Source organism: Lepidochelys olivacea (assembly GCF_965140295.1).
Source record: "Lepidochelys olivacea isolate rLepOli2 genome assembly, chromosome: 6".
In the NCBI taxonomy this organism is placed as follows: Eukaryota; Metazoa; Chordata; order Testudines; family Cheloniidae; genus Lepidochelys; species Lepidochelys olivacea.
This window is the reverse complement of record NC_140416.1, coordinates 118,038,723-118,055,371: the sequence shown is the minus strand read 5'-3', so window position 1 is coordinate 118,055,371 and position 16,649 is coordinate 118,038,723. Positions and strand designations below refer to the sequence as shown.

General features: G+C 38.4%; 1 protein-coding gene across 3 annotated transcripts in view; it reads left to right on the top strand.

Annotated features, from left to right (window-relative positions):
- Positions 1–16,649, top strand: part of KIAA0586 — a 134,257-nt gene that overhangs the window by 96,022 nt on the left and 21,586 nt on the right. For all 3 annotated transcript variants that reach the window (XM_084630195.1, XM_084630194.1, XM_084630193.1), the window contains exons 30-31: positions 3,137–3,276; positions 4,827–4,914. In XM_084630195.1, the coding sequence (XP_084486321.1) occupies positions 3,137–3,276; positions 4,827–4,914 (228 nt within the window). The remainder of the gene's footprint in view (positions 1–3,136; positions 3,277–4,826; positions 4,915–16,649) is intronic.

The window sequence follows — 16,649 nt, the reverse complement described above, 5'->3', positions numbered from 1 at the left end:
CCATATTAGTGGTTAAAACATTTTCAAACCTATTGAAAGGGAGAGGGTTCTTGATATTTGTTGCCAATAGTTGGTGATTTTCTAGTGAAGCTACACTTGCTGTTTCCCCCACATCTCCTAGTGGGAGAAAATAAGCTCATGTCTTCCTCTCTGAAACCTTTCATAGGAGGAGGGGTTAGATGGAGGGAAGTTAATGATCTAGTAGTTCCTTATGAATTGTTATAGGTCTGTTTTCCATTTATGCTGGCAGTGGCCTTAACTGATTCCATTAGGCTTCCAGTTCTTCCATCTCCCGTAACTAAAAACCAAAGCACCTCTCTTTACTTCAGTCTGGATTGTGTCTTTCCCAGCTTCGCTGGGTGGAGTTTGAATGCTTTGGCATGTCTAAAGCAGCATCTTCAATCTTGTTGGTAACATGTGGCATTCACTAAAGGATTATACAGTATTAAATAGAATAGTGCTAAATAGCCCTTTACTTTACACAAAACCTAGCTGTCATGTGTCTTCTGTTCTTTAAGGGTGAATTTAGTTACCATAAATGCTAGATTAACAAACAGTCCTTGAAGCTTACGCCCTTAAAACAGGTATAGTACTGACAGTGCAAGCTTTTACATGCTGCTTGCCCCCTCTCTCTTTCTGATACTTGTGTAGCCCCCATCACCATAGTACCTGATCACTTTGCAGTCTTTAATGTATTGTATCCGCAAACATTCCTGTGAGATAGCACTGTTCTGTCATTCCCATATGTTTTGCAGATGTGGTGCTGAGGATCAGAGACCAAGTGGCTTGTCCAAGGTCATGCAGGAAGTGTGGCAGAGCTGGGAATTGAGCCCAAGTCTCTGTAGTCCCAAACCAGCACCCTAGCCACTGGCCCATCCTTCTGCATCTCCTTCTACTTAAGCTTGCATAGGTTTAACTAAAGGTGCATTTTATTAAATGGATTTAAACTGGGGCAAGTTTGCGCATAGACATTCCTATTTCAGTCAAGTCTGGTTTATTTTGGTTTGGCTTAAAACCAGATTAGGCTAAACTGACAAACAATTCTGAAACCAAAATAAGAGTGTCTACACAAAAACTTGCACGGATTCAGCTAAATCAGTGGTTATACTAGTGCAAGCTTGGGTGTAGACAAGACCAGTAACTCTAGAGATGAGAAGGTAATTCAGTTTACATGTTGATTTAAACTTTGACACCTCCAATGAGACTGTCAGGAGAGGAGCAACTGTTGCCTTTTGGGATAGTGACTTTGTATTGTGGACATTTGTCCAGTAGGAAATGGACAGAGATGCCAACTCAATTCACACATTTCATGTAATCACTATCAGCTAAGAGCTTTTGGTCACTGGTGACTTGGAACAGACTTGAATTGATGTTCTCTAGGATAAATTGATCCCTTAAGGCAGCCATTTTGTTGTCTGTCTCTGAATCCCTTCTATTTCTGCTATGTCATTTTTGATTAAAGTGGATACCATTCCAGATGGGGATGTACTATTGTTTTAGATAATATTTCCAGTATTATTTTTACATCCCTTTCTTTAATACATTGTAACTTTCTGTTTGCATTTTGACAGCCACTGAACTTTGAGCAAAGCTATTCAGAGAGCATTTCTAAGAAAACAACCTTGTAGGAAAGCTGGGGCCTACTTCTGACTTAAACAGTATTTTAGTACTAAGGAGGAACAAAAGATCTTGTTTCCTAATAGCTTTGGCAGTTCAACCAAAGACAGCACAGAAACTGTTCAATTTAAAATAATCTCTTCCAGGAAAAAATGAAACTATTGATAATCACCTTTGAATTGTTGCCACTTTTCAGCTAATTCCTCAGTATACCTAATGTGTTGTGTGAGTGGATCCATCCATTAGTCTGTCAACAGCTAGGGTTAAGTGCCATTTTTCTTGCAATCTCAGTGCCTATGGTATAGTCTACAAGAGTTATATTTAACAGTAAAACTAAATAACCATTACATCACCTGGCTATAAAGGGTCAAAAATTTCCAGGCATAACTCTACATGTTCATATTGAAAGATGTGAATTGTCAATCATATCCTCTTACAATAGGTATTCAACTTGTACATCAAAATGAGTCACTTGCTTGTTGTTGATATATCTGAAATAAATGTATCTTCAGTCTTGTGACCTGATTTTATTTGTATAATAAAACTTGATGTCTATTCCAAGAGTTTAGAAATTATAGTGTTGCCTACTTGACTCACCATAATATAATTAAAGGTCTATCAGCATTTCCATTATATATCTCTGTATTCAGTGCTTAAGAATTTGGCTATAAAAATTAGCCACAGGCTGAAATATGTCATACAAAATCTCAGCCCAAGCATAATATTTTACACTAATTAGGTTTCAGACTAGTGTTTTAGTTTTGGTGAGATAACTGTGGTCTACAAAGTTAGTTCATGAACTGTAAGCATACTTTTAATAAAGATGTTTCATGTACATACAGGCTGTACAACTGTGATAAACTGTATGGATTATATAGCAAATTACTTTTTTTTTTTTCAATTACTGTTCTTAGGTTTCTGTTCATTCACACAGTAAAAATGAAACACTTTAATGAAGAAGCCTTTCCAATCTCTCTTTCCATTAAGAGGAATAAAGCTCATTAAGTACATAGTGACATGATGAACTGTAGCCACTCAGGAACCACCATTAAGGTCTACCCATGTTAGAAATCTACAGATCATAAAACTGTTTCCCTCACTTCCATTGAGATTTTTTCTTTCTCCTTTCAGCAAGGAAAATTAAAAGGATATTGTTAAATAGTTTCTGCCTAAAATGTTAACAGCTTTAAAATTATTTTACACTGATGGAAAGCCTGGGGGGCTCTAAATGCCAGTTAAAAAAAACCTCACCTTGAACAACTTAAAAAAACCCTTACTACCCCACAACACTGTACAGAGAGCAATGATTTTGGTACATACACAAAGAAATGGCTTGTTAATCTGAGTTCTGTTGAAAACATGAGTGAGTAGAGAGAGAATCATTCACTTCATTATGGAATGTCCCATTGATGAGCCTAGATACAAACATGGGGTAGTTGGGAGACTGTGGCTCTAATTTGGATTTACCAGAGATTCTTTTTCCCCATTAATGTTTGTATATGTTTTATAATCTCAACAGAACTTCTTGGAGATGCTGCAGATGTTAGTCATGGTCCAATGAGCATGGCTGAATTGGAGTCTCAGCCACTCTTAAACCCTGCTCCTCAAACAGCACAAGCAAATGACAGACTAACATCTCTATCAGAAGATCTTCCAAAGGTAAAATATGCATAGCATTTGTGCATTGCTTGTAAATGGTTAGGAACTCTGTTGCCATTCAAAGCAGCTAGATAAAAAGAGCACGTGCAGGAGGAATATTTACCTGTTAAATTGATGTGGCAGGCAAAAGTACAGTGCAGGAGACTCTTCTAGACCACAGGTCAGCCAACGAGACCTCATCCTCCTGCAGTGATATGTTGGCCCACCCTATGCTAAACCTGTGGTAGCCTAGCACTCAGATAAGGTGATGGATACCTAAGATAGGTAGATAGTATCTTAGAGCTTGTACTAATTAGTTGGCTCCAGTAAGTGTTCCTTCTCTGGGCTCATCAGTCACTGCAAATGGGTTTCTCAAGGGACAGGGACTAACCTTGAATATTGTATGACATTGAGCACTTAGCAAAGAATACCTGTGGGGGTCCACCTGAAGTGGATGTCTTAGCTCTAAGCAATAAAGCAGGGATTTTACAAGAACCAGTTACTCCTTACCTTTCCTTCTTGTAGCCTTGGGGGCAAGATATCACTACTGCTTTTCCTCCGTGTCCTCTGGAGAGACTCTCTGCTGACTAAAGTGTATGAGCCTGAGCTACAGCCAAAATCCAGGAAATTCTATTTTTATTTTTGCAAGTTATAGTGCAGTAGCATCCAAAGGCCCCAAGCAGAATTGGGCCCCATATACATATGGAGACATGGCCCCCGGAAGTCTCAGTGAATGCTTTTATTTAACTGTTACATGAACAGTGTAATTGATAAACTGGATTTAGCATTTTACTCAGATAATCCTTAAACTCTGTATGTCTTCATGTCTCTCTACAATCTACTTCCCCCTGTTCTCTGCATTTCTTATGGGCAGTCTATCTAACAGGGTGGCTCTTTGCCACAGTCCCTGTCCCTGCCCCAAAAAACTTACAGTAGACAAACAACATATGAAGAGCATTGGTAGAGGTGATGTAACTTTGTATATACATTGCATTTTTTGCTATAAGAGTGAACTATGCTGATCTGTCTGTCCTTTAGCCTAGCCATTAACTGATTTATGTAAGTGTTATGGCAGAGATGGGCCTTGAGGAGGATTCCAGGAAGTGGTCTTAAAGACTACTTCACTCTATACAGGGCTTTCAATTTAGAGGAAGCAGCTGAATTTTTTTCTCCAAGACCCTTCCATTCCTGTAAACAGGAGAAAGAGGAAGTTCTTGGTTGCAGAGGAATGAGATAAGGGAGCCCCTGACAAGTTGTTGCTGTCATGTCCTTTGATTAAAAATTGAGGGCCCCCATGTCTTCAGCTGTAAATGGTGCCTGCTCATCTCTACTGACTACATGGGAATCACATCAGAGAATAGCTTGCCATGCTGTTTGTTGTCAAAGAAAATAAATGGTTACAAAAGGCAAATTAGGATTGAATTCTTTTAAAATTGAAATGGAGACCAAGAACGTATGAATCTTTTAACAATTCTGAGCGCTAAGTAAATGGTTCTTAATACTGCATTTGTTTTTACTGTATTTAAGAAAAAACCCAGAATTATAACATGATTTTAATAACTGATATACAGAAGCAGAGCCAAAAGGTTGTGCAGGTTGAACCAGTAAGATCCCGAGTCATTCATGTGAGAAATAAATCTGAAGTAACACAGCAGCAAGGTAAATCCATGTCTTTAAGCATCTATTTTGATATTAAAGTACAGGCACTGAACTCTACCACTCTGTTTTGTTCTTCATACACTTTTACTGTAAATTTCTATATTTGATACCTATTTTTATCACAACTGAGTCCAAACAGTATCCAGGTGTCTATATACCTATATAGGTGTCTGCGTAAACGGTACTGATCCAATTTGGATGAGCAAGGTATTGTTGGAATCACTCTATAGATTAATGATCAGAACTCTTTGGATCAAATATTTATTTCTTACTTTAATGTTTCTTAGCCAATCGCTTTACAATATACAAATGATTTTAGTTTACTGACCTGTGTTAGTCCCAGTCTCCACCAAAAATGTTGTTATAGCAGCAGAGCATATGCTGTTCCTCAAGAGAGGATGAAGCAAAGTTAAGGTCAGGGGAAGATGAGAACAGAGCAGTACCAGTTATGCCTGTTCTGAGATAGGGTGCTAGCTAGTATATAATATAGAATGATTCTTTCCCAATATAAAGTGCTATATCATCTGTGGATAAATGTGCTATATAAGAGATCATTTTGATTATGATTTATAAAAGTATTATGTAGATTGTATTTCAGATATACTATGGGTCAACTTGATATTTAGCTAACATGATCTGGGCAGATTATTGCTCTATTTTTACTGAGATAAATAATTAAATGTGTTTTATAACTGGATTAGACCTAAAAATAAGGCAAAATCAAAACTTAAATGCAACCACTTTTGTACATGCAAGTTTTAAGGGCTCACAGTTAAATTTGGCATTCATGTTGATTTCTTTTAAATTTAACTTCGCTGTAGCAATGTTAATTAAGACACGTAGCAATTATAATAATAATGGGAAGAATAGTGATTGAAAATATTCTTATGTGCAATATGTCTGAAGTTAACGTAGCTATAGGTACCTTAATTTCTGCATTCGTTATTTTTAAAATTTTAACTGAAATCTCAACCTTGTATTAACAAATACCTTTTGCATTTAATATTTACAAATGTGTAATCAAGTTATGCAACTTACTAAGCTATTTGCCTCAATAATTTATTTACAGAAGTTTGAAACTGCTTCTGTAAATCATCCTCTTTGAAGAGCCCTATGCCTACAATTAATCTCATCATACTCGTTGGGGGTTAAATCCATCACAGTGGGCTTAAAAAAATAGTGATGAATGATCTAAAACACTGCTACTGTGCATACACGATAGGAAAGCTCATCAAATCTGTGTGTTTTGTGCTTTTGAGAAGTGTGCTGTGCATGTGAGCATTCTGTCCTAAGTGTACATTTAGCAAAGTATGCATTGGAGGTTTAAGCACACATTCGACCTTAAAGCTGTGGACTTTTTTAGCCCTTTCCATTTAAAAAATGCAGGAAAACTAAAGGAGTAAAACCCATTTTGAATCTAGAGAGGAAGGTACAGCTAGTGTATTTTTCCTAAATTTTCACAAAACTCAAAATGTCTTAAGGATTTTGCTCACACTTAAAAAAAAAAAATAAAAAAATCACCTTTTGACCAGAGACCAAATGGAAAGTCTCAATGTGAGAGTCTCAGAATGTGAATTTTGCAGTAAGTTATGGATGAGCACATAAAAATGGAGGAGGGGAGTTGTGTGGCATCGTTTCTTCTCCAAGCTCCTCCCTGCAACCACAGCCATCTGTTCTTTCTGCTCTCATGTCCCCAAATCAGACAACAGGCCCATTGCTCCTCTAGCAGTGGTAGGAGTCTCTTCAAATTGAGTCCTTAGGTGAGGGAGCAGAAGGAAGGGACACTTCTGTTAACACACACACTGTGTCATGGTGTTTTTTGTGTTTCTGCGTCTGCTCCAAATATTAGTGAAGTAGCATCCTCAGCCCTTGCTTTCCCCCAGGAAGTTGATGAAGGCTGGAAACGGGAAATACAATTTTTAAAGTCCTAATTTTTTCTTTTAAAATTCAAAATAAAATATTTTGCTCTGTGAAATCTTTATATGGATAGATAGATAGAGTTGGACAGAACAAAGGGCATGCCCCCGCACCAAGTATATCTGGGTTCCTGTATGTACGTTTGACCACAAGATGGCAGAAGTCAGTTTTCTTTAGGAAGAAAAAAAGTTATTCACCAGTATAATTTAAATATTATTCTGTATGCATATGCATATTTAATAATCCAATAAAAATCAAAAGGGCTTACAAACTTAAACTGTTTGTCACCTTAAAGCCGAAGCTTTGTCAAGATCAGCTTTATTGTACCGAACCATCGTATTCAATGCAGAAGTTATGTACAAAGGATCCAAATTGGCGCAAATCTTTGGAAAGCGGAAATGAAGACTTGGAAAGCTATAAACATATATGGGTTTAAATAAATACAGCATTTAAAAACCAAGCACAGCTGCTACTTTATAGGTGAACACATCCTGCTTATTAAATGTCAGCGTTAAGTGAATGCCTTTGCCAGAATTAGGAGGAACAATGATTTTTTGCATAAACATATAGGAACATTGCAGTTGCAGTTATTTTTGTATACCTTCTAGGAAGAGTGGGTGGGTTTTTAGCAGAACTCAGGAAAATCATAGCCCTGAAGTAGCTGAGGTTGGCTGGGGAGAAGAAAGAAAACAGTTGGGACTTAAATTTGTTCATGAAAAGCTTTTTGTTTTATTTAATAGACAGACACATGAGAGATTTGATTCTTCTTTGGATTTCTATAATGTATTTCTAATACAGCCTTCTTTTGTTTAAAAATCTTTTGCAGTCCACATGGAGCATGTGTTTTCTTTAGCTAGAGAAACTATGTAAAAATTGATAGGTTTCTTCTAATGAAAGTTGAAGTTCAATAGGGCTATTACAAAGCTACAAAGTCAAGTCTGAAAGAATAATGCCTCCTGGAAGTTATAGCTGAAAATAAAACTTGAATGTATCATTAATTTGAAATATGTATGTTCTCTAGACATTATGGAGACAGTGGTTGAAAAAATACACACGGTTTATATATATCCGTTAATCTTTCTATCATTATCTACAGATGTTTCCATAAATGTAATATGTTAATATGTATTTTCACAAGCCACAACAATTACTTCCAGAATATAAGAATATTTAAGACTTCCTTTAACAGAACCCTGAATTCTTAAATTGAATTCAATTCAGGAACAGGTGTCATGCTTGGATGTAATTATTTTAATCTTTATCACTTATAGCTGAAGAACAAGAATTAGATGCATCAGCATTTTAAACATTTTCTATAGCAGAAGTTCTCAAAATGTGGCCCACAAACCGCGTTTTGGTGGTCGGTGGAGGACTTTTCGCATGGTGGTAACTCCTCCTCCTCCCTATTTCCAGCTAGTAAATTGTATTCATCACTGTAAATACATGGAAAAATAATATTGGGAAAGTATGTAATTGCTGTGATTGCCACATGGATGTTATGCACTTTTAAATGGGAATAGGTGGTCTGTGCAGTGTTGAAGGGGAGGACAAGTGGCCCTCAAGACAGTCTATGATTTGCTTACGTAACCCCTGTTCCACAATGAATATGGGATCTTTCTTTCCTCAGGCTTGAATTTCATATTATTTCACAAAATTTATTTCTGTATTGACTTTGATGAATGTAACTTAGTTTTGTTACTTTACTGTCATCTTTTCATTAGCCAGAAATTCCTCTGAGTTAGTTTTTCCAAGAACTACTGCGGTATGTGGCAAATCCCTAACATAAATTAGTAGGAAGGGAGATTAGGATAAAGGCTAGAATTATTCCTTTTTTATTTTCCTTGGATCTGGAACTGCTTTGGTCAAACTCTGTACAACTATTTCTCTGAAAGTTCAGATTTTCTTTTAATGTCCTGCTCTTTCTTTTTTGGGCTGGATTTCACTGGAGACTTTCACTAAAGAGTTCTGTAGTCACCCTGAAAAACAGTCCAATGAAGCAGGACAGGGTTGTTCTTTCATGCTGTAGAAGTAAGACTAAGAAAACTTTTATTTCTACCTGACAACATGGGCTATCAGAATAGTTCAATAACCCACACCACATTTTCAGTTTCTGGTTCTCTGGTGACTATTTGCTGAGACACAACACTGGAAGTTGAAGTCATGACATTGACTAGCTATAATTAAGGCAGTTGTAGCCAAATTTATTTTGAGTAGAACTTCACATAATTTTTCTTGTTATCCCTGCTCCACTCTGTTTTATTTAAGTTCTTATACTGTGCCCATCACAGTGATATCAGGATGCTGATCAGCAATATATAGCTAATATTTCTCCAACTTGAGATCTCCTTCACAGAACACATATTATGGTAGAGATTTTAAATGTACATAAGTCAGGAAACACAAAGCTGATTCCCAAAGCAACTATAATAAAACTCTGTGCCTTTGCCCACGGGTAGTCATTTGTTTAACATTAGGTGGTGTAAAAGCATAAAAGTTACTATGTGGTTGAGTTACAGTTGCTTTGGGAACAATAACTTTGAATTTCCTGACTTTTGTACATTTAAAATGTCAGTCAGAGCGTGGCATTAACATTGTTTTATTCCATTCAGTTGCTTGGCTTACTTTTCAGGCATGAGAATAACTTGTGCTCCCTCACATATTAATTTGAATGTGGAATAACTGAAATACACACTGATATGTATTCTGCTGATAGGAAGTAGGAGGGAAAAGGATGAGCAGCAATGACTGCAGTGGGCAGGTAAGGCTTTGTAGGTCCCTCCTTTGGGCCCCAGCTTGGGAAAGATGCTCCCACCAACTGTCATCCCCCTCCCACAGGAGATTAAGCAGCAGGCACTGCCAGTGACTGCAAGGAGCATGTGAGGTCATTTGGGTTCCCATCCTAGGGAGTCCCACTACTACTGTGGGCAAATAGCCCTTGTGTGACACCTTGTATAATAATTTTGATGTTTTAGGAAATCTGAATATTTTTAAAAATGAATTCCAACTCATCCAATATTGAATTTTTTTTAAAAAAAAACCCACTTATTCAAATGCAAAGGAAGCATCTGAAAAAATATGAGCAATAAAAGAACATGCAGCCCTACATTCCCCTACCTGCACATGTTTTGATTGTTCAAAATCAGCCAAAAATTGACCAAACTTTCCAAAAATTGTCCCTGCTGAAAAAACAAGCATAAAGAACTGTCAGCTCAGGGTGATATTCTTAGAAAACATAAAAGTGCTTTAAAACAGTATAGGTCCTTTAAAACAGTCAGGGCCAGTGTCCTCTCAACCATAACTGATATGTTGTTAGCACAACACTTAGTTCATACTGCTGCCCCAAGAACCTCAGAAATAATTTTAATATCTACGGGACAAACTGGAAGTGTCTTTAAAAGGGGTCGGAGAAGGAGCTTTTGTAACATCACAGTATCTCACATCATAAACTACAGTGTAATGATATTGAAAAGGCTTTTTCTTAAAATACTGGGGTGAGTGTTATGGATGATTCCTGGCATTTTGCAAGCCATTGCTATGGGAGCCGGGACAAATAAATCATAAATACTGACAGCAACCCCCCACAACCTCTTTCCCATACTTCCTGGGCATATATTTTTCTGGCATGTATTTTCAAACAGTATGGGGCTGTGCATGTATCTCTTTTATTTTTTCCCTAGTAAGGTAGGTTTTTCATTTAAAGTAACTTCAGGTAGCACATTTCTATGCCCGTTTGGTTGACCCTTCATTTACCAAATTTCTTAAGGATTAGATAGTTCTCACAACAGCTCTGCTTCATTTCTTATACTCAGAGACTTCTCTGCCTCAGTCTGTTTTCCTGGTATTTTTTCTTAAGCCCTATGTATCCAGAAGAGAGACTCCAGTACAAACATAGATTATTGGGATGGTTAAAGAATGCACAGCTGCAATCTGAGAACACTTATTTTGGACAGTCTTCCACTTTTGTTGTAGTTTATGTCCCTAAATGTGCATGGGTCAGGGAACTTCCAAGCAGGATTCTAATTAAGTGAATAGTTGTCTACATCTCACTGCACTTACGTGCTTTGATATATTTAGTTGGAAGGTTCTGGATAAGAACAAAGTAGTATTATTGCTCCCTCTGGCACTCCTTGTCCTACCAGGCACTGTGCACATGAGGCAACAGAGCAAGCAAATCCCTGTCCCTAGGAACTTGGAGCAAGTTCCAAATGTGTAATTAAGGTTACCATACATACTCATAAGACAATTTTTATTTATTTTGGGGGAGCCATTTTTAAGGGGCTTATTTCTACTTGGATCAATGATACCTTACTTTTATCTTCTCCTTCCACCTGTCTCCTCTTCACCTCCAGAGGAGTTGAGCGGTCCAGATGGAATTTTACTCTGCTTCTTTTTGAACCTCAGCTCATCCCTCTTTGAGAGTTTGAGTACCCCAAGTGGCTCTCTGCCTGCAGAACTTTTGAGCTCCTTGTACTTTGAGTAAGTGTTGGATGACCCACAAAGGCATTTGTGCACCACAGGTGGGACTTGATCCTGCAGGTTCTTGGCCCCACAGTGAATGCCAGATAAACTCTTGGGTCTTCTGGATACTAACCTCACTCCCCTCTAGTCAGTCCAAAATTTGTTTGCCAAAATCATCTTTCACACAGCGTATGTGGGATTCTTAAATATGCTAGGATCTGACTAAAGCAGTTTTGTGTTGTTGTTGTGATTTGCATCACTTTTGGAAACTTACAGTAATTGCTGTTGCCTTCATTGTAAAGGGGGGGGGGGGACAAAACACAAAACCCTAGATGGGCACTGATCCCACTGGCACTGATCCTGAGTAATTCTGAATAAAAGCAGATGGTAGCAAGCTGGAGTGGCTGACCTGCTTTCCCCTTTCATGCATACATCGCTTACATAAATGGGGGACACAAAAAATTAATTGGCTTGGGCAAGCCACTTACTGGACAGAGACTCCCCATGTATTTAATGCTTACATCAGCCTGAGAGTTGTTTCCAGTTACTTTTCCCTACAGAGAAGAACTTTCTCACAATATCGCTTCCAGCTCTGTGCCCATGGTTTTGTGAAAGAGACTTGACATGCATCAAATAAAATAAACTGCCCTTAACTGTTGTTTGGCCTGTGTTACTCAAAAGGTCAGGCTAGAGGATCATAATGGTCCCTTCTGGGCTTAAGTCTCATTTATACTAAGGTTTCTTTACACCATTCTGACCTTTACACCAATTTTAAAGCCCCCTTATAATGGCAGGGCATTACACTCATAGGGCTGGATTCTCATTTAACCATGTCACTATTCCTTTGGGTTACTAAAAAAGGTAGAATGAAAAGTAATTTGAGACTCTTGATTGGTATACCAGTTAGCTACAAGAGGGTGTGCGTTAATAGGTTCTTGGCACACGCTGTGCATGTCTTGTGAGGCACAAAGTTGTCCAAATGAGATGTGCATCAGCATTCTACAGAGTGCGTGTCCTCGCTTGACTTATTGCTATGAGAGTATTCAAAACTAGTTTAAAATCAAGTTTTAGGGAAGATTATTATTTAGAAACAAACATTTATATTGGAATAGTACCGAAAGGCCCCAATGTGTACATTGTGTGTGTACAGACACACACACACAGCCCTCAAGAGCTTGCAAACCTTCAGATATGAAGAGATGGTTCATGGTAGTGTGATAAGAGAAAACGGTGGGGAAAACCTTATTTTTGCTATTTTGCATGTGTTCATTGTTTGTTTTGGGTTGTGCGGGAAAGTAGAGTTCGCTCTTTATAGTTCAGCGGCTAGAGAAACTCCAGTGTCTAGCAGTGACATGAGCTACTTCTGCTTTCCTCTCCAGTGCATCTGTGGCTGTCCCTAGAGAGAGAAAGCTGGGTATCTTTTAGCTTTACTCTACTTAAGGCAGCCCCCAAACAACTCCCAAATCAAAATGAAAACTGTAAAGGAGTCCAGCTGGCTGTGAGAGGGGTTGGTGGGATAGAAGTGGGGTGACCAGGTATGTTGATACAGGTAGCATAACCTGAATGATGGGGGACAGCTGCATTCTGGCTGCCTTTGCAGTTAAAACCTATAATATTTACTTTTACGGTGGGGGAAGTATATTTACATATTATGCCTCCCTAACCCATTGAACATAACTGGCTTTTTAAAAAACTTCTTGGTGACAAGGTTCAGTCCCTGCACTGGTGGTAGTTGGTACACAGCTCTGACATAACTAGAAAGACTAAAACTAGCCGACTGGGACATGTATTTGAACAGTTGGCTTCATAGACATATTTGAACATACCTGTGCCAGGGTATTCTGTTGTAAAATGGCTAAACTTAAAGATGTCCTTGCTGTGCCCATACACTGCAGTTAGTGTTTTATCTGTGGATTTATTTATTTATTGGCCTCGCTTCCCTGAGACTAGGCAGCATTCCCATTTCATGCTGTGTGCGGAGCTTAGGTTTTCTGTAGCAGATTTGACGTTTGAATGTCGAATGCACCAGACCATCGCTACAAATTGTTACAAAGACTAACTCATATGCAAAAACACTTACGTCTTTTTCCTGCTCCCGTTTTCACGTTTCTCAAAACTCTCTGCTCCTGGTAAATTTTCATGTAAGGTAAATGTAAAGTGAATGTTATCCAGGATATCTTTCAAGTTAAGGGATAAGGGAACTGTTATAATTCAGACTGTAGCTCTGTCCATTGGCAATTTCTGGTGTTGTCAATAAAATAGTTTGCCAACTCTTCCTTCTCCCTAAAAATAGTATAAGAACTGATAGCTAAAGAGTGTAGCAGGCATGTGTGAGCTGTTGCTTGTTTCCCGATGTACAAATAGGATTAAATTTTGTAGCAATGTCTGATCATGCATGCATGTGCAAAAACTGATTATGCATTTTTTCTCTTCAACAAGATTGGAATTTTGAAAGCACATTATAAGAAAATAATTTTCATCTCAAACACATATTAGGTCAAAACTGCCCTTTTCTGTACTCATTAACAAGTAGAAAATATTATATTAAGTGGTGAAGAGGGCTTAAACTCTGAAGCTTTGTCCACTACTATGTTCTGTTACTTATGAATTCTGTCATTTAGAAGAAAATAATTAGGAGTTCATATGAAAAAGCTAATAGACAATAATCTGTTGTCACTTATGGCACTGTTCTGTTTTTGTTTTTTAATCTTTAATCATGGTGTATTGCTTTAAATCTGCAGCAGCTCTTCTGCATAGTTTTGAACAGGCCAGATAGCTACTGAGGATGTTACAAAATAGCTTTCCAGTTCTGTAACATGCAAATTTTCCAGACTTTGGCTAGGGAAAGGCTCTGGCTCTCCTTTGTGTATGGCATTACTTTGGCATCCTATCAGTTTTTATTCTTTGACATCAGACAGGCTTGTGGACTAAGTAAAAAATAATAAATCATAAACTGTATATAGAAGATAAAATTAATATTAAGGTCATACAGAGTCTGTTAGATTTCTAACTCAGGACCACAAAATCAAGGCATTTCAAATTTAATGTTAAAAATGTGGACTGGCCTGGTGACTTCCATCTTGACTCAAGTTGTTACAGATAGGTCATAATATCGGGGTCTAATATTGTTATCTGATCTTATGTACTGTACATTTTACCAGACAAGATGGAGTTGCATTACTTTAAGGGCTGCGTGACAGCTTCAGTTTCTGTTTCTAACTCAGGATGTCCATGGCATGTTACGTTTAAGTAAAAAGCTTGGTATTTTTTGACAGATTTCCATTATTTTAAGCTGTGCTTTTATACTCACAATGCCATAATTGTAGGTCTCTCTGAGTTTGTGCTGTTTACTTGACAGGTCATAATGGCCACTGTGATGTAAAGCATAATTACAGAATTTTTAAATGGGAAGTATTTACTAGTTTGAGTTATTGTGTAAATACACCATTAACTTCTTAAAAGTATATGTTGCTTATTCCTGTACTAGGAACTGGGCCTAGGGATGTACAAACAACAAGGCTCCACAACCCCCCCTTGCTACTGAAGATGAGGCTTCCTGGGTGTCAAGTATGTTCAAGGAGCTTCCTGTGAATTGGGGACCTTTGATGCCAGAGAGGGTCAGTCTGTGCTCCCACTTCACCAGCTGGGCCTGAGGGTGCTGTCATTGCCAGAGGTGTTTTCTGCACCGAGAATGTCTGAAGACATTTCTTTGGAGCCAGTGCCTTGCAGCCTGGGGATCTGCCAGTGCAATCAGGCGTGGGTTTTTGAGGAACTCTCAGTTCCTCTTTTCTCCCCTCTTAAACATAAGGCTGGAAGAAGGAGCAGCTCTGAGGTGCTCTTCTGTTCTGATGGGTGGCTCAGTAGAAATGGCATTCTGAAGGGACCCGTATCAAAGTTGTTTAGCTTACACACACGCACACACACACGTACGTATGTACGTACGTACGTTCGTTCGTTCTGACTGTCAGGTCTGCAGGCTCACCCCTTGGAGCTGAGTCTCAAATAATAATGATTCTACAGGCCAGATTTTGCTCTCTGCTACAGCTGTGGCAACTCCACTTCTTCATGTGGATTTGTTAGAATTTTGCCCTGCTTTTGGAAATTAGTTTACCATTATGCTGATAAGATGCATGAGCCAGAATGGAATCAGCTCATTACTCCTTTGCAATGTTGGCTCTGTGGTGCCGATAGGTGTACGAAGTTACTTTTGTCACTCAAGTGAGCAGATCTGAATGTGAATATGTACAGAGAGAAGATCAAATAAGTCAGAAGGTGCCATTTTAGTCACTTTTTTGCAAAGTAGAATCACATTTGCAGACTAAACTACCTCACAATTAAAAACTGGGAATGAATTGGCAAGACAATTCACTATTGCATCCTTCAAGCTTCTGTGTTAGGACTCTATTTTTCTTTGTTAAATATTTTGTGAAAAAATGAACTTAGTCCCAATCCACCCAGTGGCCCAGCTGTGGCACTCTGGGCTGGTACCTGGGGACCATAAATTCAACTTTTAAACCTGGCCTTTTTATTGCATTAGTCTGTTTGGAATAGAAGCAGGGATTTCCCTACACCCCCCTGAATTTCCCCAACACCTCCTCCTCCCCCCCCCCCAGTTTTGTGAACTTGTTACATGCAGTGTTGCCAATTTAGTGATTGTTTGGAAATTTGAATTGAAATTGAAACCTTAATACACACTTTAAAAGCATATAAAGTGTATGATAAAATACGTGTATCTGAAAAAGTATAATAGATTTGAAAAGTATGATCATAGACTAGCTTTCTTATACAGCTGTTGTTCTTTATGACAAAGTCAGTACATTCATTTCGGTGATGGTGGCCAACCTAATAATTTCAAATTATGATTTGTAAGCAAAATCTAAATGAGCTCTCCCTCAGAGCTCGTGATAAGCTGGGGGCTGGGGGGAAAGGCTTCAGGACCAGATTGTATTTACAGTCACACCTAATCTACCTAGGTATCCAGCAAACAGAGCTGTGTTGCCCAAGGGATAGATTTTGGCTGGGATTGGGTTACAAATCACTTGAATGCCGGTTGGGGGGGAGGGGAAGGGAAGAAATGTTGTTGTTCTTATTGTATGAATAAAGGGCAGTAGAACTGTACTTAGCCTGTGCTGATTGAGGGCATCAAGAGAGAGGGTGGGGACAGGTGTTTTGCTTGATGGTCTGCCTGAGTCACAAGTACTATTTGACCTGCCCCCTCCACTGTTTAAAGACAGAGCTGATTAGTCTCCATAGAGAGTCTTTTGTTTTGTTAAGTGACCACTACTGCTGAAATCACTGATAATCAGGTCTAAGTGCTTAGACCTGCTATGGGACAGTGTTTCTGTGGAAGAGACGGCCCA